Source organism: Drosophila elegans, unplaced genomic scaffold (assembly GCF_018152505.1).
Source record: "Drosophila elegans isolate 14027-0461.03 unplaced genomic scaffold, ASM1815250v1 contig_814, whole genome shotgun sequence".
In the NCBI taxonomy this organism is placed as follows: domain Eukaryota; kingdom Metazoa; phylum Arthropoda; class Insecta; order Diptera; family Drosophilidae; genus Drosophila; species Drosophila elegans.
The window spans coordinates 13,972,448-13,997,020 of record NW_024546167.1 but is presented as its reverse complement, the minus strand read 5'-3'; the positions used below and the strand labels follow the sequence as shown (position 1 = coordinate 13,997,020).

At 39.1% G+C, this 24,573-nt stretch overlaps 1 protein-coding gene across 1 annotated transcript; it reads right to left on the bottom strand.

The window, feature by feature from the left end:
- Window positions 1-181: 181 nt before the first annotated feature.
- On the bottom strand, window positions 182-23,858 carry LOC108138832 (insulin gene enhancer protein isl-1). The gene is made up of 9 exons (XM_017261339.2): window positions 23,276-23,858; window positions 6,351-6,540; window positions 5,249-5,379; window positions 4,946-5,134; window positions 2,852-2,972; window positions 2,411-2,573; window positions 2,137-2,352; window positions 1,709-1,937; window positions 182-1,645 (listed from the first exon to the last, which is right to left on the bottom strand). The coding sequence occupies exons 1-9, from the start codon at window positions 23,412-23,414 to the stop codon at window positions 1,416-1,418; spliced, it is 1,608 nt and encodes a 535-aa protein (XP_017116828.1). The 5' UTR covers window positions 23,415-23,858; the 3' UTR covers window positions 182-1,415.
- Between the last annotated feature and the right edge of the window lie 715 nt (window positions 23,859-24,573).

The following is a 24,573-nucleotide window of genomic DNA, read 5'->3' as shown; positions in this document are numbered from 1 at the left end:
TAATGAATAGCGGAGATACGAACCATTTTGACAAGCAGTTGAACTAGGGAGAAACAAGCAGTGCTAACTATGCCGCCCATTTCAAATTAAATAATCGAAATAACATATTTAGATTATTTTTGCCAGATTTATAGTATTTAGAATAAAACTTAAACACATCATTTTATATTTTATTTTCTGTGTTGTTTTTTTGCGTTTTATTTTCGTTTGTAATTTCATTTAAACATTTTCTATAGTTACTAAAATTACTTATGCACTGTTTATTATTAATATTAGTTAAATATTATTGAAAATACATTAGTTGTTTTACGAAACAGTTTATAAACATCCTTGGTACATTTCGCTTTCTCTCTCTTATTTTCCTTCCCGCTGTCGGATTTTTTGTCTTCCTCATCTTATAATGCATTTCGGAAATGTTTTAAAACTAACAAATAAGTCTAGATTTAGTTACAGTTTTTCTTTCTCACTTACATAAAGTTCCCCACTTCTTTGCTTGCATTTATTTATTTATAATAATTTTGTGTTTCTTTTGCCATACAATTTACGAGCTTAGACGTAGATGCTTTTGTTGTTGTTAATTCGATTTACAAGTTTGCCAAGTGCGCCTTTATAGTTTATCGCTACCCCTCGGATTCTTTATCCCATATAATACACACGAGTCAGTTTCTCTTTTTTTGTTTTTGAATGCTTACGATCGCTTTTTCTTTTTCTTGTTTTGCATTTTGAATGAAAATATATTCGTTTATTATTTATATATAAAAATTATTTACAAATTTATGTTTAATGAAATTCCCTACTTGATGCGAAGTAACTGTTTTCCTTTTGTTATCATAATTTTTGTTTTCGTGTCAAAAATTATTGGTAAAACTTTTCAAGTGTGTGAGCATTTTTGTTTAGCTTATTTTAATTTAATTTTTTCATGTTTTCATTTTGGAACTCAACAACAAAAGTGTATGTTACATAACGAAATGTGCAACTGAGCCAGAGCCAGAGCCAGATTATCCCCAAAATGCCAACGGCCTACAGACTATTTTTTGGCACCGAATCAAACAAAATAAAATTAAATTTACAGAATACAAATTTAGTAGAATAAAAAAACAGGGGCAAAAACCATTGCACACATCCCCGAATACAGTCGAACTTTTCTAACTGGATAATTTGATTGGGAAAATCAATTTACAACATTGAAGAATACATTGGCTATAACATAAACTTGATCGTTCTGCAGAAACTAAATTAACTTTAATCTAAATATGATTGTAAATTAATTTTTGAGCCTAAACTAAATTAATATTTTCCAGAATTATATTTTTATGGATGTGAATTTTCGGTGTGAAAAATTTTAAGTTAGCGAAGTTCGACTGTAGATCCTACGGCGCCAGCTTCCAGCCACGCCCCCGCACGCCCCTTGGTTTTTAGAGCACCGCATGCGAGGCCGGGGAAGCGGAGCCGGTTACCTTCTGGAGCATTTGCATGAGCTGCTCGGTGGCCGACTGATTGGCCACCACGCCCACGCCCAGGCCCAAACCCAAGCCCACACCTGCACCAGCACCACCCCCTGCTCCAACACCCGATGGCGGCGAGGAGATCGATGTGCCCGCCGAGGCCGAGGATGAGGACGACGGGGTCAGCGCCAGTTTGGATTCTGGGAGCAACAAAAGAAGCTGGATTAGATTCGGTTCGATTGTCTACGGACTGCCCTGCATACTGTCATCGCTCTCCAGGTAGGTGACGTAGGAGTCGGTGCTATCCGGATGGTGGTGCGAGGTGATCCCGGAGTCCAGGCTGCTGCCTCCGGGCTGTTGGTTCGGCTGCTGGTTCTGGTGGTTGTGCGGTCCGCCGGGGGGCGGAGGGTGCTGGTGGGGCGGACCTTGCGCCGGATGCGAGTGCGGATGCGGCGGCAGGATGGGCATCCCGTTCAGGTCGTAGCCATGCATCTGCGGAAGGAACAACGAACAAATGTTAAAATGTGTGGATGTCATTTAAAAGAAAATTACTACAAATGTATTGTATTTTAAATTCAGCGATTTGTAAAACTAGTTTTTCTTTTATCAGTTTTTATTTTGTTTTTAACAGTGACGATTTATAAAAAATCTTTTAAAAATATTGTAGACCCTATTATCTGTTTATTCTTACCTGATTGACTAGCTGCTGAAATGCGGGCGTGTGGGTATTGATCGCGCCATTGCTGTCGAGATCGGCGTGCAGGGCGAAGTCGCTTAAGGCTTTCCACGGCGGCTGATATGTCTGCACATCCAGACCCTGAAGATTCAGAGGGGAGTCATGTCGAACCGGCGAGCTGGCGATCATGGGGATGCCCTGCATGGCGCCGTAGCCCAACTTGCGACCCTCCTGCAAAGGCGGGATTTAATTAGATTTTTAAAGCCACTTAAAGAGGGGGTGTGGTTACCTTCTCCTGCTGCATTTGCAGCTTCATCTGAATGGTCTTTTTCTTGTCCTTGCAGCGCTTGTTTTGGAACCACACGCGGATGACTCGCGGCGACAGACTCGTCATCTCCACCAGCTGCTCCTTCATGAGCGCATCAGGTCGCGGATTAGCATTGTAGCAGGTTCTAAATGATGAATAGATGAATATTATTTATTTATACTGAATTGAGAAATGAAAAATATCAATTCTTAAATAAACTAACATATTATGTGATAGCTGAATCTATTTTCAGGTAACATCGAAATAAAAAAACTCTATTTAATATGTTGTTATGTTTGAGGGTAATATATTTGTAAAAAACACGTCTTTTTTTTAGTCATTAAAGTTACAAAATTTTTATTTTTTTGTGGTGAAACTTAATCTGCTCTTTTAAGATGGTTTTATTGGATAGAGATTACTCACCTGAGCGTATGAAGCTGTTTCTCATTGAGCACGGTCCGAACTCGCGTTGGCTTGCCATCTGAAGGCCCCGAGGGTCGCTTTTCCCTAATACTTTTGTGTGAGCCCGACTCGCTGCCAGAATCTGGAAATGGAAATAGAAATTTACGGAGTTATTTCACCAATTCGTTTGCTATTTTTGGCCAAAAAGAAACACTTTGAAGTGCCGTTGGGTAGATTGCTCGCTTGCCATTGGTTTTCCTGCTTCTATTCTATTTCTGTTTGATGACTACAATTGCGCCCAAAAATATCGCTAAATGTGGAGAATTCGGTATTGGAAGATCAAAGGCGCACGCGTTTCCCTATTGCCATCGATCGCTGGTAATTAAGTCGTGTTTCACAACCCCCGAAACAAGGCGCTATCTAGTTGTTGATCGTACAGATCGATCGGTGATTTCTATCTGGGCGGTGTGGTTCTTTTGAAGGAATTTTCTCTCATTCATTTCTTATCAAGGATTGCAAATTGGCAAAAACTCTTACCAAAATTGGGCTTAGTTTCGCCCAGTGTTTTGTTTCGGGCTAAACAATAATATTTGAGTGATAAAGAAATCAGTGAATCAATATTTCAGAGGTATTTCGCATCTTTCCGCTCATAATAAGGCTGCCAATTTTACAAATTTACAAATCTCCCACAGAAATTAACATATTTTTCCCAGTGCCGAACTTCAAAGACTGGCGACCGCTGCGGTTTGGCAAACACTCGATCGGACTGCATGCCGTTTTCGAGTTGAACACAAACAAACAGTTCGGCAAGTGGAACTATGAATGGTGCGCTATGCGACTGGCTGATTGATCATACGACCCGTCGATCCGGCAATACGGCAATCCGGCGATCCGTCGATCGAAGTCAGTCAAACAAAAGTCCAATTCCCAAGAAGTTGCTTGTCAATGTTTGCCCGCTTGAACGCATCGATGCAATGTGGAGTTTTTGTTTGCCCTGGCAGCAAGTTTTTTTTTATTTTTTTTTTGTTATTTCGAACCCTTTGCAAAACGAGAGTGAAGGTGGAGGGTTGAGGGTTGAGAGGGGTTTTGGACCACCACACACGTTTGGCATCCATCGTTTGACATCGCCGCCCCATGTTGATAAGGTGCCTTTTCCATACCCAGTCCCTTCGCTTTTCTCCGTTCTGGTTAAACAATGAGATTATGTTGACGATATGGTTCGACAATTGTCGTACATTGTTTGACGTTTGCCGATTTCTATTGACTCTACCTCCACTATCACTTACAAGGATGTAACGCTGTTTTTCTAAGAACAAAACACGAGCACAGCGCTTTTGTGCGATGCCGAACTGTGTGCTTATTTGTTGCCCATAGTCGCAGCTCCATTCCCGTTTCCCGTTTTCATTCACAGAACCAGACCAATTTGGGCTAATTAGGATTGGCAATCTTTTCGGTGGAAAGCGAGCGGAAACGGCGGAGGAATGGTTGGGGCACAGAATGGGTTGACTTTTCGCCTGGGGAATTCAAATGGCCGATAGTGGAAATGGCTTGCGACTTTGTAAGCTCCATAAAATATGGGACACAGTTGCAGATGTTGTAAATAAGAAGCTTTAAAACTGAACTCGGAGAACGTGTTCGGAGTCAGTAACTACGTCCTTATTTGCAGCTCGATTTTAAAATAGTTTTGCTTTAAGTCTTTACGAATTTATGTGACTACTTGCATTGTCAAGATTAAAAACTGAGAAAGCGAATTAGTGGTAAATGAGGTAAAGATTGGAAGACTTTATTATTTCGAGCTCAGCCACAAACTAAATATATTGAGTTACTTATGCTACAAACAAAGCTTATGAATGAGTCATATAGTGGGCAACAAAGATGCAGGAAAACTAACGAGAAAATATTTAGTTACACTGTCAACTGAAAGGGTAAACAAAAGAAATACTTTGGGGCACAAATAACATCCCTAACTTGAAGAGCCATTGATGAAGGGTTGTTATAGTAAATAAACAAATTCGAAACCCTCTGAAATGATGCCCCAAAAAGCAATCCACACTCTAAGCACCTCTCAAAGGGCAAAATCAAGGGCCAAAATCAAGGGCCAAAGGCGACACTCACCTGACATTGAACCCAATTCGCTGGAATGGTTGTTATTGCTAAGGTTGGTGTTGTTGTTGTTACTACTGCTAATATTGTTGTTGCTCTCCACCGACGAAGAAGTGAGGCTGCTCTGCGACGATTTCTCCAGCACATCGTGATCCTCCTTGCAATATAAAGCTCCGGCATCGCGTAACGCGAATTCATCACCTAAAATTCCAGGTAAACATTCGGTTATTTGTTGGGTAAATAAGGCACTTGGGGTTGGGGAAACGAAGCAGGGGGGTTGGGGTCGAAATGCTATTAAATAAATAATAAACTCACCTGGCAGCAATTGTCGCGCACACGCGGAGCATCGAAAACACTCGATGTGAAAGATTTTCGTTTTGGCCCGCATCACAAAATCATTTTTGCTGAAGGAGTTGCCGCATTTATCACATTTTGTACCAAATAACCTGTAAGTATTTTAAATGAAAGAACATTTTAGCTTCTATGCTTCAATAAAAAAAAAATAAGAACAAAATTATATTGAATTATATCTAAGTTAAAATATAATCAATTGAAATCAATCAAAAGATATTTTAACATGTAAAGATATATCTAAATCTAAGCAAACTCTGAAAGTTAATATTTCCTTTAATTGGACAATAGAAGATGGCAAATATCGGATAAAGATCCCATGATTAGTGCGTGTAAACAGCCTTGAATAAGTTCATCAACGGGAGATTTTCAGAAGGGGGTGTTCGCGGTGCTCGTTTATGGCTATAAAATAAAATTCTTTTGTCAGTGCCGACATCGATGACTGAGGCGAGTGTTCATCAATCATCTGAGCGTGCAGTGTGTGTGTGTGTGTGCTTGTGGAAAAGTGCTAATTTATAGCTTTGCACGTGTTAATCAATTATTCAAAGATTTGCATGGCAAATAGTTGCGACTTTGGTCGCCGGTCGCCGGCTTTACGATGGCAAAACAAAAAAGACCCAAACACGGTTTTTATTGCACGTCATACATTTAGCGATGATGAAACCCAAAGTCCCCGGCTACTGGACCAGCTGTTGATTAGAACATGGTATTTGCCTTTTTGTGTTGGCATCAGCGGGCTAATTGGCTGGGCTAACAAGGCTGGCCTAAACGTTTGCCGGACGCTACAATTGGAAATGAAAAGGCCAAGCGCATGACATGGAGTGTGTGTGCCTAGGGTTGTGCAAATAGCTCTCAAATCTGTTTGGTTGAGTGGAAATTAGATAATGTTTCGGTTGGAGATGCAGGGGCTATTCTAGATTCAATGAGTTTGTTATTTTCGTTAAAAAAAAAACTATACAGATTGAGATGTAGTGCTAGAGAACCATAATCTGTTGGTCTTAATACTCCTTGTTTTCTTTAATGATTTAAATCTAGTATTTTTATTTCATTTTTTCTTTTAACTTACCTAACATAATCACGCTTGCAATAGGTTTTGCCGTCGCGCACAAAACACGTACAGCTTTCGTCCAGGAATTGCCTGCACTCCTGGCATTTCAGACACGCCGCATGCCACTCGAGATCGGGGGCAACGCGTAAGATATACTGATCGTGGATCTGGCCGCCACAGCCAACGCAGTGAGATAGGCGTTGTTTTTCTGCAAGAAAAATACAAATTTTTAGTACCAACATTGCAAGTAAAATTCTTAAAAAAAAAGGAAAATGGTTTGCTTAAACTGCAAGTAACTATTAAAAATATTCTTAAACTTTTGCAGTATCTTTCAATATTTTTTAAGAAGCCAATTTCAATAAATATTATTTTGGTAGGTAGATAAATAATAATATTTAAATAAGTCAACTTAATTTAAAATAAGTTAAGTTATGTTATGTAAATAAAATAGTTCCAAAATGTTTATTTGAAGCTTTATCGTAGAATTCAAAACAAAAAAACTTTTACCTTTAATTTTTAAGGTACAAATAAAGTATATAAAAAAGGAAACTAAACCTTAAAAGCTCAAATTTTCTATAATAATATGTAATTAAATAATAATTATTAAAAAAAACTTGTAAACCATTAACATTGTTGTGTATATTTTTTTAATATCCCTTTCCAAAATAAGAAGAAATTTTCGTATCAATACAAAATAAATCTGTATTTGCCGACGGCAAAAGTAAACAAAAATAACAGCGACTAACTAACTTGTTTCTCTAACAACTTTTCTACCTTATTTTAATTTGCTTGGCTCTGCAGGTTTTGTTTTTTTATTTTTTTGCGCAAACTTAAATTCATTTTGCCAATTATGCCTTTGGAAACGTAAACAAATAGCAAGTGAGACAGCAAAGACGGCGCTAATTAACAAACTGTTATCAAATAATCCGAGTTTTCCCTGTTTACCCAAGTGCCGCACTCTCCGGAGTCCGGGCTTCAATGGCAAAAGTTTTACTGCCAAAAAGTTTTTCCCTTTGGCGAACGGGTCTTCGGCGTTTTTCTGGGGGAAAACATTTGAAAAATTCATAAATCCTGGCCAAGCCAAGTGAAACGCAGCCACCATTTTCAAGTATTTAAGTTGAACATTTTCCCTCCACTTGGTCTCGTGCTTTATTTCTTTTTATCCGTCCAAACTTTAGCTGGCAAGGGAATGGGGGAGAAAAATCAATGCAATCATTGCCACATTATGTACAGGCCACTCCCTCCCCGCCCTCATTTTCCGACTATGTGCTGCTGTAATCCTTGGCAGGGAGGCAAAGAAACAAAAAAAAAAAGAAAAACTTTTTCCCGGCTGCTGTTGAAAAATTAAGAAAAACTTTGACGCGCGTTTAGCACGTTTTAAATGTTTCGTTGCCTCACACACACAGCACACACAGACACTCACAAATTCGGAAAGCAGAAAAAAATCGCAAAACACACACATTCGTGCTGAGATAAAATCTGTATCTGTTGCCTTGCTTGTATCTATGTATCTTTAAACGTGGCCGCGTATCTGTGTGTTTCTTTTTTTTTTTTTGGGGAGTGGTTAGGGGCGGTTAGGGGCGGCGAGGGGGCTGAGGGGGCGGGGCTGGGAACCCAGGGTGTGTGTATGTATCTTGCGTATCTTTCGCACTCGCTGTAGCTACACATGAATTATTTATAAAGGCGGAGCAGACAAGTTGCTGCTGCCGTTGTTGTTCTTATTGTTGCTGTTCCCTCTGTATATTCTTTTCCTTACTTTTTTCGCCAATTTCTGAAGGTTTATATTTTTTCTCATACTCTTTAGCTGGGCACTGAGGTTTTAGTAAGTCAATGGGATAGATAAACCTGGGAACTATTCAAATAAGTGATAATAAAATCAATTACTAAATCATATTATGTATTTATATTTGCATTTACGAATTTTCATGTAATTTACTCTAATTATATACCCTTTTGTATTGATCAATTTGCGTGCATTTAGGATTTATTGCTTTAATAGGGGTAATTTGTAAATTATGATGTTGGTCATTTTGCAATTTCGACAATAACTAACGATAAACCAAAAATTGTAACTCAATTAAATACTTTAAAAATGTTGAGAGATGTAAATACAATTATATTTGTATTTAAATAATTATAGACTTTGTATTTGAAATCTTAATATTTTATTTACTATATACTAATTAAAGTGTTTTAAGTAAAGTGTTTTTTTAAGGGTATTTTTGGGCTGCTTTCAATCTTCTGGTAGAAAAGCCATCGTACTTGGCTTGTATTTGTTGCTCTTCAAGCTCCAAGTACTTGGGATTCGGATTCAGACAGGCGGACACACTGACAGCTGGTCGGATTGAGAGACTGACAAACGGACAAACGAACGGACGGACAGCCGGCATTTACTTCCATGTTTCAGCCTCCAATTGCTGCGAGTCTTTTTCTTCTATTTTTTTTCCTCGACTTGGGGGCATGTGCGCCTTTTTCTTGTTTTTCTTTGTATTTTTTCTTGCCTTCAAAATACGGCTATATAAAATGCTACCCTATATGGACACATGTGTGTGCGCGTGTTTTTGGGGAGCCACCATTTTTGCCATTTATTTATTTGTTTTTTTTTTTTTTTGGCAGCTTCTTTTGTTGTGCGTTCCTCCTTCGACCAGTATATGTTTTTGTTGCCTCCTTTGGTTTTTGTGTGAATTTCTGACATTTGTTTGTATGGCTGTGTGTCTGATTTTGGGATCTATGTGTGCGGAGAGACAGGGATTGGAGCTTCTGTTGCCTTAATGATCCTGCGCAGTTCGTTTTCATTTTTCTTTTGGCACCCACCCACCCACACACCCACACAGATACACGCACTCACACAGCCGCAGCCATTATGGCTGTAATGGGAATTTAAGCGCAACTCCTGCGTATGTGTGTTGCTTTTCCGTTCGGGGGGTTTTTCCGCTTTTGTGGCGTATCTTTTGCATGTTATGTTGCCATTTTGTTGGCTCCCACCCATACACCCTTACACCCACCACCCAAACACCCACTCAATGTCCAACCCCCTCCCCCTTTTTTCCTGGGGGTTGACGCGTCGCGGTTCTTTTATTTTCTGTGTTTTTTTTTTTGGGACTTTTCGGTGCGGCATACATTGGACCAAAATGCAATTTTGTCTCGTGTTGTCGACTATGAATTTTTCGACTGTGTCGGCGGTTTCTCCTGGTGAGTGAAATGGGGGGGGTTAAGGTGGGGCACAGGGGTGTTAATGCGTGGTAAAGGGGCTGCGGCACATGCGGCAACTGCGGCTTTTTCACTTTTAACGAGGAAAACGCTTCGCATGCTGCGTGTTTCCCATTTTTGCCTGTCACTTCGCCTCTGTTTCCTTCCTCATTCATTCATTTTTTGCCTATTTTTCTTGTACTCTATATCTTTTCCATTTAAATAACGAAACATTTTCCATGACTCTGTGCCAGCACTTGATCTTGGTGGGCATGTTCACGTTTCTATGCTGAAAGGTGTTCGAGTTTTTAATGGCCGCACCTTTTTGGCCATTGCTCTTGACCTCCGCCACCTTTATGTGAGTTGCATATGATGTAATTGTTTGGCGATCGGAAAAACCGTGTTTGGCATTGTCGTGTGGGGGTTCTGTGGGAACTCAAGCAGCTGTAATCTAACTGGGTTCCTTGAATTCGGCATGACTTGCCTGTTATGAGAAGGGATTTTTAAATGGGGTGCACAGATTTCTTTAAAGGTGTTGACAATTTATGAAATTGGCTTGCCTTAAAGACTTCACAACTTTAATTACTCGGCACTAAAAGCTGTTTTTGTATTCCATTCTTAAAATAAATAAGGTTATAATTTAAAAGGGTTTAAAGTCTACACCAACTAGTTAAATATTTATTCAACTTATTTTAATAATAATAAATCAGCCTTTATTATGATTCTTGAAAGTTTTATCTAGAAAAACAGTAACATATTTTTGGCCAGTTTTTAAAAGCTATAATAACTATATATTTTAGCTAAAATCTTAATAGTTAATTACCCAATCTTAAACAAAGTGAATTACCTATATATGATTTTTATTACTTCTTCATTCAATTTCTAGCCCAAACTCTTAGGTTTTTCTTTAAGCTCACTCAAAAGGCATCGTGACCAATTAAAAGTATATTTAAGGTACTTTTATCTAAACTACACGGGTAACGTTTCGTGTCTGTGATGGATTGATAGAAGTGACTGGGCTTTGATTTGGACTTGATCTATTGATCTCCGGGAAATTGATGGCTGAGCAATAAACATATCAAGGAATTCGTGCCAAGAAACGCCCACCGAGAAGTGAATCGAAGATAGTAAGTGGATGTTCCGCCGTCCTCGTTCTCCACATCTCTTTCTCTCTCTCGCTACCTCTTAGCTACCCATCTCTTTCACTGGCCCTTATCAATGTCGGCAATCTTTCAAAGGCCACAAAAAGGGGGGCTGGAAATGAGGGAACAAGTAAAATTGCAGTCAAATCAACTCGGGCTACTTCACAGATACAGATACAACAGCACGCACGCTCACAGATACAGATACATTGCAATGGCTGCCCAGCATCTTCGTTTTACTCTTTTATTTCCTTTTTTTTAGCTTTGCTTTTTTTTTTTTTTTGCCTTACTGTTGCTGTTGCTCGACAAGGGGCAACATGCAAAATGCAAAGCATCGATAAGATACGTTTTGGCCAGGCTCTCCACTCTTGGCCACAAACGCAAATGAGGGGCGAAAAAAATTATGGAAGCTCCGCCGGATATGGGCCCGATTTCAAAAGCCACTACTGTTTGTGTCTTTGCCAAGGGGGCGGGGGCTGTGGAGGGTTAAGGGCACCCTTTGATTTATGGCATATTTGTTATAAGGTAAATACAAAGCGCAGTCACACAGCGAGTATCGCTTTTTAGTGGGATAGCAAGTGCCGCTTCTTTTTTTCGGATTTAACTAGGAATTTCACATGATCATAAACGCCGTGGAGATTACACAGAAAATATTTTTCAGCTACAATTATATTTTGACAAAAATTCGCAAATTGTTAGTTAAATTTCAATGCATGGAGAATTTTTTAATTAATAACAAAAATTATGGTAGTGTAAAATACCCTTAGCATACCACTATTTAGTAATAATTATTTATTGTTAACTTTGTTTGACTATTTCAGTTGAACTTTAAAGCTACCTAAAAATTATTTACAATATTTATTTTTAACTCACAAACTTGTTTTCTGGCTTAATCAGAGAAGAGCACACAGAGCGTGATTTCTTGGAAAATTTGTCATTTTTCGTGGAAGCCGTGGCAGGGTTTTTTTTACGAGTTGAAGCTGAGGTTCATTCATTTCTCGGTTGTTTTTTTTATTTTGCTTACCTGTGGAACGATTTAAAAAATTAATGATGACAGGCAGCGAGGACGAAACTTCGGAACACGTGCCCCTCTTGATGTTCCCTTATTTTATCCTCTTTTTCTCTCCTCTGGCTGGACAATTCGAATTCACATTTTGACAGACTCATCAATTTTGTAGATACGAAAGCGGGAGCAGGACAGGCATTCGGAGTGAGGGAGAAAAAGAGACAAAGAGGAGCGGGGTTTTGGCCACTGATTAGGCCATGTTTTGTTGGCCAGGCTATTGTCTTTCGAGCGTGGGCTGGACAATCCCTGGTTTTGCCCCACACTCCTCCGACTTCAAAGGAAGTATTGCGGTCTGTGATTTGTTTGTCCCCAAAACTTTGATACCTTCAATTGTGTCTGCAGTTTTGGGAATTTTGCATCTCTGCCTCTGACTTAAGTTGGCTTAATTAAGTGCAGCTGTGCAGTTGCTTTGACAATGGACAGCGTTATCTTAATATAGCCGGTGGCCAAGAGTTAGCCAGGGTAAAAAGGCCAAAAACCCCCACTGACTTATCTCGATCGATATTTTGTGTGTCTATCTTTCTCTTTCAGTCTGGTTACGAATTTGCCTAATTAATTACTCAAAATACAATACCAAAAGGGGTTAATAGAAGCTGAGTTTCGAATTTGATTAGGGGAAGAAGTCCAAAATAAGGAAGCAAGCCCAGATTACACAAAATTGTTCATTAAGAGGGAGCAGTAGCATAAGCGGTTAAAATTTAAGTTATAATTTCTCAACCAACTATCATAAATAGCTTAAACGTTACTGTAATTGTCTTAATGGGAAAAGATTAAAAGATAGTTGATTAGAATTTATAATAAGGCCAAAAGTGCAAGACAAAATGATTGTGTAGTAAATTGACTTTACGAGACTCTTATGAAATTTCCTATTATGTGCAATTAAATTAAATTTAGTTATAATTGTTTAACATAACAATTTTTTCTAAAAATATTATTAGCTTACTATTTTTAAATGAAAGGCTAATATTTAGCTGATAGGAAATAAACGTTTTGTTGTGCATTTTATATCAGATTATTCTCTAGAGAGTATAAAAGTTCCTAAAAAAATGTAATTGATTTATAGAGTCTTGAAGATCTGATTTTTATTTAAATATCTATAATTTTTTAATAGCCCCTTTTCGTGTCACGCAGCCATCGCCAATATTGGTATGTGTAATCCAGCAAGCGCAGCCAATAACTGATCAATGCAAACTGACTCTTCTGCTCAAATATGCATATAAAAAAGAATCAACAATGAGGAGAAGGAGGGGTTCAGAAAACACACAACCAAAAGAAGCCGCCGCCAGGCAATCACTTTGAAGTGTTTGATTTTCGAATTGGCCGTCGCAGTTAACTGAATACGTCTGTTGTGGCTGCTTTTTGTTTTTGTTGCTGGTGATGCTGGCGATGCTGTTGTTGCTGCCGCTATTGGCGGTGGTGTTGGCTGTCGTTTTATTGAAGCCAAATTTGAATACTCGACAAGGGGAGATGCCATCGGCTGGCTGCTGAAGGCGCGACATCAAAGAGTGCCTGGAACTCAAAATGGACATGGGCCTGCAACAATTTATGCCACATCCCCAGTCCGACGAGCGAGACAGCACCATGTTGCTGCCGTACCTGTGGATGTTGCTGTTGCTGTTGCTGTTGCTGCTGTGTGCTGTTGCATGTTGCAAGCTGGCCGAAGAACGGAAATGACCTTTTTTGTGTGTCGGCGGCTGAAAACAAAATGCCGATGTGCCCGAGAATCGAGGCTCGCATCTTGGTTCTCTTGTATACACTCAAAGAAAATAGTCGAACTCAGACTCTAGTCATAATTATTTACTTTCTAGAACCTAAGTCTGTGTAAAGAATTTTTTCATATTTTTTTTGTAATTAAAGAATTTATACAAAGTACTTTTTTTTTCCAACATTACTAAATTTAATAGTCTTAAAAAGCCTTCTAAAATAATTGTTTTTGAATATTTATTTTTGCATGTCACTTTTTTTATTTCAATTTTTATTAGGAACTATCTTTTTCAAATTCGTATTATTTTTTTCTTAGCAAATCAATGACAAACAAATTTAAATGAACTTAAGTTATTTAAACCCCTTTTTCTTATACCTTTTTTTATTATTTGAAGTGCATTTTTTCCGAGTGCATTTTCTGTTTTCCCATCTCTTGGCCCCTCTTTTGCTGCATGTCGCCGACAGATGACAAGAACCGATAGTGTCTTTTTTTTTTGTTTGAGCCTCGACTGCAGCCAGAATCGCAGCGTCTGGGGCTTCTCTTTGGGCCCGGTTAAGTGATGATCATGATGGGTTATTAGGCAGGTTGCGTTGACAACGCATTTGTCTTTCAATGGGGACGCCGACGCAGGATTCTCGACCGGCGATAAGCGGGCGACATTTATTTATGGTGTTTTAACACAAGGCGCCCCCTCTCAGAAAACAAAGTAAAGTATAAAATGGAAAACAACCTCACCTCAGTCAAAGGAGAAAGCCAAGCAGAGTCGAGCCGTCATTTCAAAGTGTCAAATTAATGTCAGTAATGAACAAAAAAATCTCCTCAAAAATCTGACTTTGATTTGACTGCAATTAAAGAGAGCTGCACACAAAGAAAAAATCACTGACAAGAAACCACTTGAGAGGAAACTGCGTTTCCCAATGCAGTTTAGCCTTTTTTGGACAAAACGGGTTTGTGGTAAACAAATTTGTTAATTCATTTGATTGTTGATTTTCCTAGTGACCATTTTAGTTTTTTCGCCAGCTGCGTTTTTGCATTTGTTGCGCATAATTTTGTTAGCATTTTTTCTCCATTCCGATTGGCATATCCATATTTTGCCATTTTAATTTGTCTAATTTTTTATGGCTTTCGGTTTATCATAAATTGCTTTCGGCTTTTGGCTAATTAGAATGTGTGCGATTTGACCACATTTTTGCATTGCTTTGCTGATGTTTTTTATGGCTCGCTTTTGTTGCTGTTGTTTTGGTTTCTTTTTTATTTTCTCGACGGCTTTTGTGTAAATATTTGACCTGATGCGTGTGAACTTTAACAGTTTTTATGCTTTATTTGTCGCAAATATTGCGCAAACATGACAACACCAAAAGGTGGCCTTCTGCCCCTCATCCCACAGCTCCTTCGCCTTCAACTAAACTCCTTGCCCGGACATTCTGGTTCTGTTTGCTTTTGGGCCAAGTTCTCAGTGATTTTTTTTTTTTTTTTTGGTTGTTACTGCGCATGCGTGCACCTTTGCACTTGAACATTGTCGCTGGTTGTAGTTGTTCTTGTACTTCTTGTTGGAGGTGTTGTTCTGGCAGTTGTACTTGTTTCTGATCCACCTATTTATTTTTTTTTGTGGCTTTGGACATGAATAAGGCCGCAGTTTTGTATAAATTTCTGTTGGTTGGTAAAACAACAGAGAAATTCCTCTTCCAGGTTCTATGGCCATAACAAGGTATTTATAAAGTCTGAATTTTTTATTTTCATTTTTTAAGACACTGCGTTCATATACAATTAATAATTTTAAGCTTAGAAAATACTTTTTTAACTTGTTTTTAATATGGATTTTTGTTCACAAGTTTAAAAGAAAATCTTATAAGCATTTATGAACTGATATTAACATACATTTCTGCTATTTTGCTGCATATTCGAGAATGCAGAAAAGTGCCTAAGCCTTTTGTGATTTTACAACTCCTCGGGGCCAAACCTTTTTGAAAATTCCTGCTCCAAACTCCCACTTTCAAGGCGTGTCCATGTCAGAATCGGAATCAAAGTCACCTTAGCATATATCTCTGGGTGGAGCGACCCCGTTATAAAAACTTAAGACCTCATTAAAAGACGCCGCCTGCTTTATGGCACTCGAAGATCGAGTTGCCCATTTAACGCGTTGCCTGGATGCCCCTGCCCCCTGCCCGTCCAAATTGCTGGGGTCCTGCTGCCATAGAGTATTTAAAACCCCGACCGATTACGCACACGCAACTCCAAAACAACAACAACAAGAACAACAAAAATAAATAAAATAAAATACTAAGAGAGAAATATCGAAGACCGCCGACCGCCAAAGGCTTCGAGCCCGTGTTCATGCAAATTTTTAACTTCATTTCGGCTTCGTTTTGTTAATTAATTTATATTATTTTATTTGGGTGTCGTATACGCCGACACACACACACACACACTCCACCGGCTTCTCAGTGTCTCAGTTTCTCAGTTTCAGAGTTTCTGTCTCTGTTCCAGTTGGAGGAGAGCCTCGAACGACAAATTTATATTTAATGAGCTTCATAAAATTTGAATTTCAAAGGAGCCTTGCACCGCAGCGGCATGTTTCGATACCAGAGACCAAGACCAGAGACCACAGAGCTGAAGAGCTGAAGAGCCGAAGACCTGAAAACTGGAGATCAATTCGGACTGCAATCAACGCAACGATTGCAGGTCCGAAATGTAGGATTGAGAGGATTCCGATTGTGAATCCGATGCTGAATCCGATTCCTGCCAACCTGGCTGCGTTCCAATAAATTGCTCGGTTTTATGGCATTTTAAGTAGGCTGCTTTATGGCCCTCCGTCTCTCTTATTCTCACATTCCCCGACTATCCTGGACTAGTTGCGAATCGAGTTATGGGACTGGGACTCGATCGAGATCTCGATCTCCCGAACCGCATGATTCACTTGCTGATCTGTGTGGTCGGGCCGAGAAGATGTATTACCCGTGGCCTACCCACTTTTAGGCTGCGACAAAACGCTCGCCGCCAACTTCCCCATAAATTAAGGAGAAATACAACACTAAGGCGGGCAGTCATTGAGAGATCTGCAAACTCTTCACTCTTCGACTTGTTTGGTCGGTTTCTCAACTTGGCCGGCTCTGGCTGGTAGGCAACAATTCAATTTGACATAATGAGCTACATTTTGTTTACAGCACCCATACGCATGGGTGCCAGCTGGATTTATGCAGTGGGTGGAATTGAGATATAATTGGTTGGCAAAATTTTTAGATTCAAAACTAATAACGGCTCTTTAAATGTATAAAGTGATTTTCGAATTAGTTTGCTTTCTATTATGGAGTTTTATTAATTAAATTGAGTGAAAAGTCTTTATGGGATTTAAGTTTTGGTTTGATTAAAAATTGCTGCTTGGAACTACATTTAAATTACAATTCCTAAGCTATAATTGATAAGCATTTTTCTGTGTTATATAAATACTTGTGTAAATTAAGTAATTTTCTTGTTCTTTTTGTAATTGGTTTTTATTAATATTAATTTATTGTATTTAATTGAAAAGCATTTAACTTTATTAAAAATACTTGCGTGAACTGAACGTTTTTCCATTTCTGTCTTTAATTGATTTTATTAAGTTGCATTTATTTTGTTTAATTGAACTAATGTATTTATTAAAATTTACTACAATTTGCGTTGCTGACACTTAAGCTAAGAGTTCTTCCCACTCAGATAAAGTCATAGATGTGTTGATGTGTTCTAATTTGAAGTGTTATGATTTCCTCCGTTTGTGGCAGCCAACGGTGTTTTGGCCATAAAATAGAGGCAGCAACTTGTTTGGCCTGTTTCCACGCCTTGCCTCTGCGCTTCCCTCTCCCTCGCACAGCCGGTAGCCCCGTCTCTTTCTGTCTGGCCGTGTGGCAACATTTCAATTTGACATAATGAGCCGCAAGCCCGAGTTGCAGGTAGAAATACGATGGCTTAGTCGGGCCCACATAGCCATCTAGCATTATGCCATTCAGAAGGGATATGGTGTATGGTGTTTGGTATATGGTAAATGGTATCCCGTCAAAATATTGTCAGGTAAGTAACGGTAATTGCGGCTGCGGCTACCGTCTGGCGACGTGTCTGCCTTAAGTCCCGAGATCCCTAATATCTATATATGTATAATAACCGAAAACGCTGAATGAGTCGCCCCGTGGCGCGACATTCGAAATTGGTCTCGCTTCTCGAGACCGGGATTTTGGATTCATACACAAGTCTGGATGTCTGGAAGTCTGGATGTCTGAAAGTCTGGAGCTCAACGGGCGGTCCAACCTGTTGAAGCCGCCACTTGACATTGAGTGGAGTGGCCCTAAATTAACAAATAAGATGGATCTGGTACACCGCCCTCTATGTAATGTAATGGGATATGGGCACTACTACCACAACTACTGGCTCTTCAATTTCGATCTCGATTTTTTTTGGCTGGATTATGCAATCTGCTCAAGTGGCGTCTGGGATTCTCCACTTCCAGCTGACGCCAGCGGCGAGTATTTGAAGTCCTCACTTTATTGGATCGCACATAAAAGTTTGTTTTTCTAGGCGGAGGCTGCCACCACCGGTTGCTGAGTTCTTTTTTTAAGGGGTCGTCTTACCTAAGGCACTTTTTATTGTCTTTCATGCTTAATTAGTCATTAAAACAAGGGTTATAAAAGTGACACTCATAAAGGCGGCGGCTAGAGTGGGCTTGGGCATGGGTTCAGCCAGAATAAAGCTTTAAAAACGACGCCATTAAAGTGGCCACCGCATTGCATGCAACACGCCAAAATGCCACACGGGGGATATATAGTATCCCGGTTGCACCTGAGCTGCCACACACTCAGGGATGTATATATCCCTTCTATATACATATATACGTATGTGTGTTTGGCCAGGTGTCATTTGGCGCAGCGGGTGCTCCACCGAAAATCCCAGCGGGAAATGCAAAACGCTCGCCACTCTTAATGAGCGCCTGGAGAGAGGCACGAGTTTTCCCCCGCATTTCCCGCATTTAATTTCCCGGCTCCGGCTCCGGCTCCGGCTCCTCCTGTTTTCCCCGAGCCTCACGCGATAAACGGGCGTGGCTCGTCAGTTGTTCTTTTATTTTCTGTTTGGTTAACTCCCAACTAATTTTTGGCCTGCACATTTATCAGTTCGCCGCTTCTCTGGTTTCTCCCTTCTGGGTTCTCTCCGCGATTTCCCCAGTTGAAATTTAATATTTTTTCTCCGGCCGGGTAAACAGTAGCCGCTGCTACTCACCTTGACAAGCTGCTGACACCTTGAATGAACTTTAAAAAAAAATGTGAGAGAAAATAACAAAAAAAGGAAAACACGGAGAATTTAAAAAAATTTTAATTGCACTTTAATAGGCTGGCGGCTGCTTTAATATGCCCAATTCCATGGAGCATCGCAGGGGGCTTTAAGAATATCTTGAAATGCATTAATTAGGATAGAGAGCTTCAACCTTAAAAACATTTCAGCTAAAAATAACACGAAATGGAATATTTTGCATTAAATGAAGAGCATTTGCAGAGTGAGTACTTTAATCAGGTCGAGGCTACGGCAATCGCATCGATACTTAAAGTTGCGAAATATCATTTTCCTTAAAGTGCTCATAAAAAAATAAACCTTGTTTTTGGGGTCAGCCAAAATGTAATCACTAGTTTTTTAAAAACAATTTTATTCTTAATTTATTTGAGTGTTTTAAGTGCATCAAAAGAAATTTACACTTTGTAAAGCTGAATTGCAAATATGTATAGGATAATATATGTTGCTATGTTATTTGATTTTATATAGATTTGATTTCATAACATTTAAACATTCAGCATGTTTTTAACGAACTTGCTCTTCCATGATTTTCACTCGTCTTTTCTGAGACTCTTTCTTGGCTAATCAGCTAATCAGACCTCCAATAAAGCTGTTTTTATTTGGCTCATCTGCGAACGGAAATTCCAGGCATAATTCTCTAATTTCTCAACTCAGCGAGCTGTTAATTAATGCAGAAAAGGCAAAACTCCAAACCGAGATGGGCATATACCTGGTCGGAGGCTGGGAGTTATTTTGATATCTGCCAACTGTCTTCTAGACCAGGCTGTGTGGCACACAGACACAGATTTCAAACGAGGCTGCCAATGGGAATGGGAATGGGTTTTGGAAATGGGAATGGGAATGGGAGTGGGAATGGGTATATGAAGGACGGGGGAATGGAGGTGACACAGGGCGCAGGCGCACAGCTGTCTTGGGTCCGAAATCTCAGGTACGGGCCAAAACTCCGGCCATAACATAACATATTGATCTAGTGCCGGGGACTGAAGTGCAAAATCAGATAAGCTTTGGGATTTACGTTTCTGTCTGCTCTGCTCTGCCTTTTCGGATCTTTGGGTTCAGCCGGGGAATTTATGGATTGCGCCTAAATAACTTTATCACACCCCAAGCAGCGGCAGGGATTCCGAAATAAAACTCACCGGAAACGGGAAGGCAACAAAATGTCAGCCAGGGACAACAGGAATTTGGATAGGAACTCGTAAAATATAGATAACGTGTGTCTGCCATTGGCAAACTAATGGGTGTGGCCCTCTCTTCTGACGTCACCAAAGCCAAATTATTTTTTGAAAAAGGTTTTTGCAATATTTCAAGCTAAACTTGAACTGAAGCATGTTTATAAATATAGATTTATTTGATTAAATAAAATATGTATAAAATGTTTCTTATGCACCAAAGCTTATTAGCTCGTTAAATATTTGTTTTAATTAGTAAAATTTTGTATCTAATTGTTAAACATAAGATGTATCTATTACTAATACTCCTCGCAATTTTCAATATAAATTTATTGAAATTTTAAGACTTTCTGACAAATAATAAAACTTTAAGGCTATGACTATTCCGACAAATATTCAATCAATTTTTACTACAAAACTACTAAAATACTACACAAAATCAATACCAAATTCCATAAAAATGCGATCGAAGCCCGTTTAGAATGGTCATATAATTAATTTTATGGCACTCTTAACCGAATCTCGTTACGTATACGAAACATCTTTTCCTTTCACTGACGTTTCGGCAACTCTATAAATAAACAAGAGATCGGTGATCTATGGCTAGCTAACCAGCCTCAACTGAGAGCTCGGTTCCATTCTCTTCGACCGTTCGCAGACAACTTAACCTTATATGGCCCACGATTGACACTTTACAAATTATTCCAAAAATTATTTCAACTCTTTTTGTGCATTGGCTAAACATTTGCCCAATCAATTTTTCACAATTAACTTTCGAAAGGTTTTTGTTTTCATTCTTGTGTTTATTCATCGAAAATACAAATTAACATACGATGAGTTAGGCTGGCGAGCAATTTAAATGGAATTTATATAAATTAGTTTAGGGAACATGTACAAGGCAAAAATCCATGCCATCCCCCCACTGTTTTTATTCAAATTTTTAGCTAATTGGTAAACAATAAAAACAAAAATCGTTTGGTTTTTATGGCCGCAAATAATTGTCAATTTTTTATGGTCTTCAACATAAAGTTGTACAATTTTATGGCCACCGCGAACATGAAAAACTGAAACTAGTTCAACGCCCTGATGTATGCAACGATTTACGTTTTAATTTCCTATAGAGCACAGAGAGTAAACAAAAGCTCTGATACTTCAGTTGGGGATTTCTTTTTGTTCCTACTATATTTAATTAATTTAACGACTACTTGAGAAGTTAGCAACGACATGTTGACTGGATGCCTGGGCCTGTGACATGGAAAACTCATTAAAATGTTTACAGCGCTCAAAAAATCAACAAACAAACAAAACTCGCCTCGGAACTGAGTGAACTAACAAAAGAGAGAGGAGCTGGGAGATACTAGAAGGGAAAACAAAAACTACAAAAAATTGTTTTCATTTAAAATATCAACTTGAAACTACAAAAACTCTAACTTAAAGTTTTGTCAGTTAACTACACACACACACAGCAACTAAGCACACAGATAGAGAGGAAAACTTTGGGAAAAGTTTTCAAATTAAAATGTTCAGCCATTAAATATTTAGCAACGTTTCACGGCCGACAACTAATTTGAATTTAAATTACAATTACAAAATTTCATTGCAATTTAAATGTTTCGCAGTTTAGTACAAATGCATATATTGCATTATCCTGCTTCATTTATAATTCAATATTCCCCGAACCATTGTGTTTGTGCTTATGATTATGATTTTTCATGTTTTCTTTTTTTTGCTCATTTTTTTTTTTTGGCTTTTTTGTGTTCTGCGGTCGTCCGTTTGGTTAGACAACTGTCAGCCAAAACATTTGTCACAATTTAGCATACGAAATAAAATTTGAATAAAATATGTTCCTCTTTCTGTCACACACAGTCAGCATTTTTTAATGACACTCTTGGTTTATGAATTCATAAAATGCATTTTGGTTAACAAAACTTTTGTCTAGTTAAAAATTTGCCACATTATCGCATGAGATACATTTTTGATCATTTTCAGCTCGCTTTTTTCGTGCAATTGCTTGGCCGCGCTTAATTGCTCAACATTAAAATGTCATTCAACCGTTAATTGGCTTTTATATTATATGTAAAGTGTGCTTAAAATAAAATACAGCTATAATTTAAAAGTTATTGCCATACAACAACAACAAATGAGAGGTCGAGATTGGGTCTAAGCCCATTACAAAAGTTGCAGTGATAAGTCGGCTAATGTCTGTTGCTCAAAAAGATTTGTACTTAAAGATAGAACTTCAGAAAGTCTTTCGATATACAAAAATGATCGGCCAATTTGACAACGGAATTGCGTACTAAAAGTTATTTATGGATTATTAATTTTTATTATTATTTCTTCGTTTTTAATTTTGTATATATCTGGGCATTTCTCTCATTTCGCAATTTAAGGTTTGTTCTTCAACCTTGACCACAATTGCAAAATGGGAAATATTCAAGGCAAGAAAGAGTTCAACGCGTGCCTAACCTTTTTAATTGTTTTCGTATAAAAATAACTTCAACCTTCATTACAAGCAAACTTGACTAACAGTTCAAGATCTTTACACTTGGAACCCTTAATTTAAACCTTGGTCTTTGATATCTGGTATCTCGGCGCTTAAAAAATGTTTAATAAATTACCAAAACTAGTTTACAACTACGATTTCGGATAACACGGATTTTACTCTTTTTACGGGCTATGTCCAAAACGGGCTTTCCTCGTGTATTTTTTTAATTTACGAATCAAGAAAGTTAAAATTCAGTCACTACACTGGGCTCCACTCTTTTTTAATGACAATTTAATTTGCCAACTTTTATTTGGGGACTACGACAATAGCCATAAATAAGTCATTAACTGCTTTAAATAGCTTTATTAGCGGTAAATGATTCGACACTCATGCTTGATCTATGTAATGATATTAATTGGATTTGAAATGGATAGTTAAGAGCTCGGAAATAATGTGTGGTTTGTGGAAAATTTGTTGATCAAGTTAAAAAAGATATTAGATTGGAAGAACCTTTACAGAACTTATAAATAAAAAGTTTTTGTGGCTAAAAAATACATTCTAATGTCTGAAAAGTAGTTAAGTTTTTATTTGTGGAATAAGAGTAATCATAATTAACTAAAAGAGTAATGAAAACATTTTTAATGTACGAGCACCACAATGGCTTGAAACATATACCAGGGCAAATCCACAATAGTATTTGTTGTATACAATTGTATCTAAAAGAAACAAAAGATTTATCTGCCAACTATAGAAAGGCATCCCTTTGTTTTTCTGTTGGTAAATGACCGTGCTATCTCGAGTATTATCTGCTCTCTTCAAGGATAAACCCCATTCGAAATGGCAAAGTAAAACCCTAGCCCTCGATTTCGGTACTCACTTATCACATCATGTCCATGACAATCCAAATCCAGGTGATGGTTCATCACCAGCGATGGCTGTAATCCAGTTTGATTGTGGTTGTGATTGTGCAACGGTAGCTGGTGAGCCAAATGGCCACCAATCTCTGCCATTACCATATATTTGGCTGACAGGACACTCGGCGAAGCACACTCGAGATATCTGTGGGTTAGGGATCTTGAGGGCGAGCGCTTTTCGTGCCAGACTCAAGAGGATTCCGGCATTGAGCGGGTATATTTGTAAGGCACTTGTACGGTTATTTATTCCATTAAGTTTTGCGTGAATTACTCGATTTGATCCGGGGCACAAAAACACTGGGTTTACGATATATATTTATTTTTTTATCTGATCTGATCCTATGCACACGCGCGTTTTGTTCGAGGGTTTCAAGAGTCTCGTCTCCACGCATCCGAAAAGGCGACGGCAACGGCAACGAAGCGATGGATTTTCGCGAAACGACGGCTATACTATACTACAATATAGTGGCGATGACGACAACCGACCAACGACGATGTCTGGCTCTGGCGTACAAACATGCTCACTGCACGGAGTTTGCTGAACGACTAAACCGGTCGGCCGTTTGCCGTGCCGTTCGACGTTCGCCTCGGCCAGCCACTCACCCCGAAATGTATCTCCCGCATACTCCTGTGGGCGAGAGCAGTACGACTAGCTGCTCTTTCGAGGGCGCATGCAGCTGCAACCGGTTCCGATGGTCTTGTTTTTCGAATTGCCGACGATATATGTGGGGAGTTCGAAACAGGAACAGGTGTTTTTGTCGCACTCGCTCTCTGAGTTTGCTTTGCCTTTTCAGCTGCACTCTGTCCCTGTTCCGCAGTCGTTGTGTCTCTTTCGTTTCGATTCGGAGGGCCTTTTCTAAATGGCGGCGAAGCGGGCCAATCGGTTGGGCGGAGTGCGCATGACCGACTCCAGCTGTGTGAGATCCACAATCCACAAATGGAGGCAGTCAGCAGCAGGAGCAGGAGCAGTGGCTAGAGGTGGACCCGCAACCTCGTCCTCCACTTGCTGCTGGCCTTTTGTTTTGCCAATTTCGCTTTTGGTTTTCGAAGTTTGTACTACAAAATGGTTGCACTTGTAAGCAAGCGCACCTACCTCGCTTTCACCCTTTTTCTACCCCCATGGAATATTGTTGTAATGCGCTTGTCGAACTTTTCGGCTATAACCCCGCCCTGCCCCGCCCCGCCCCTCTTTGGCAGCCCCTCATGCTACCCCTCACCTGTCCCACCTGCCCGTCTTGACTTGGCTCTTGCGGTCTGAAGG

Bases quoted from the DNA above. Each gene is read 5' to 3' on its own strand.
- LOC108138832 (XM_017261339.2), bottom strand. From the start codon at position 23,414: ATGGTAATGGCAGAGATTGGTGGCCATTTGGCTCACCAGCTACCGTTG. The intron at 5,380-6,350 runs GTAAGTTAAAAG...AAATACTTACAG, and splicing joins TGCAAGCGTGATTATGTTAG to GTTATTTGGTACAAAATGTG. The intron at 2,353-2,410 runs GTAACCACACCC...CCGCCTTTGCAG, and splicing joins TGCAAATGCAGCAGGAGAAG to GAGGGTCGCAAGTTGGGCTA.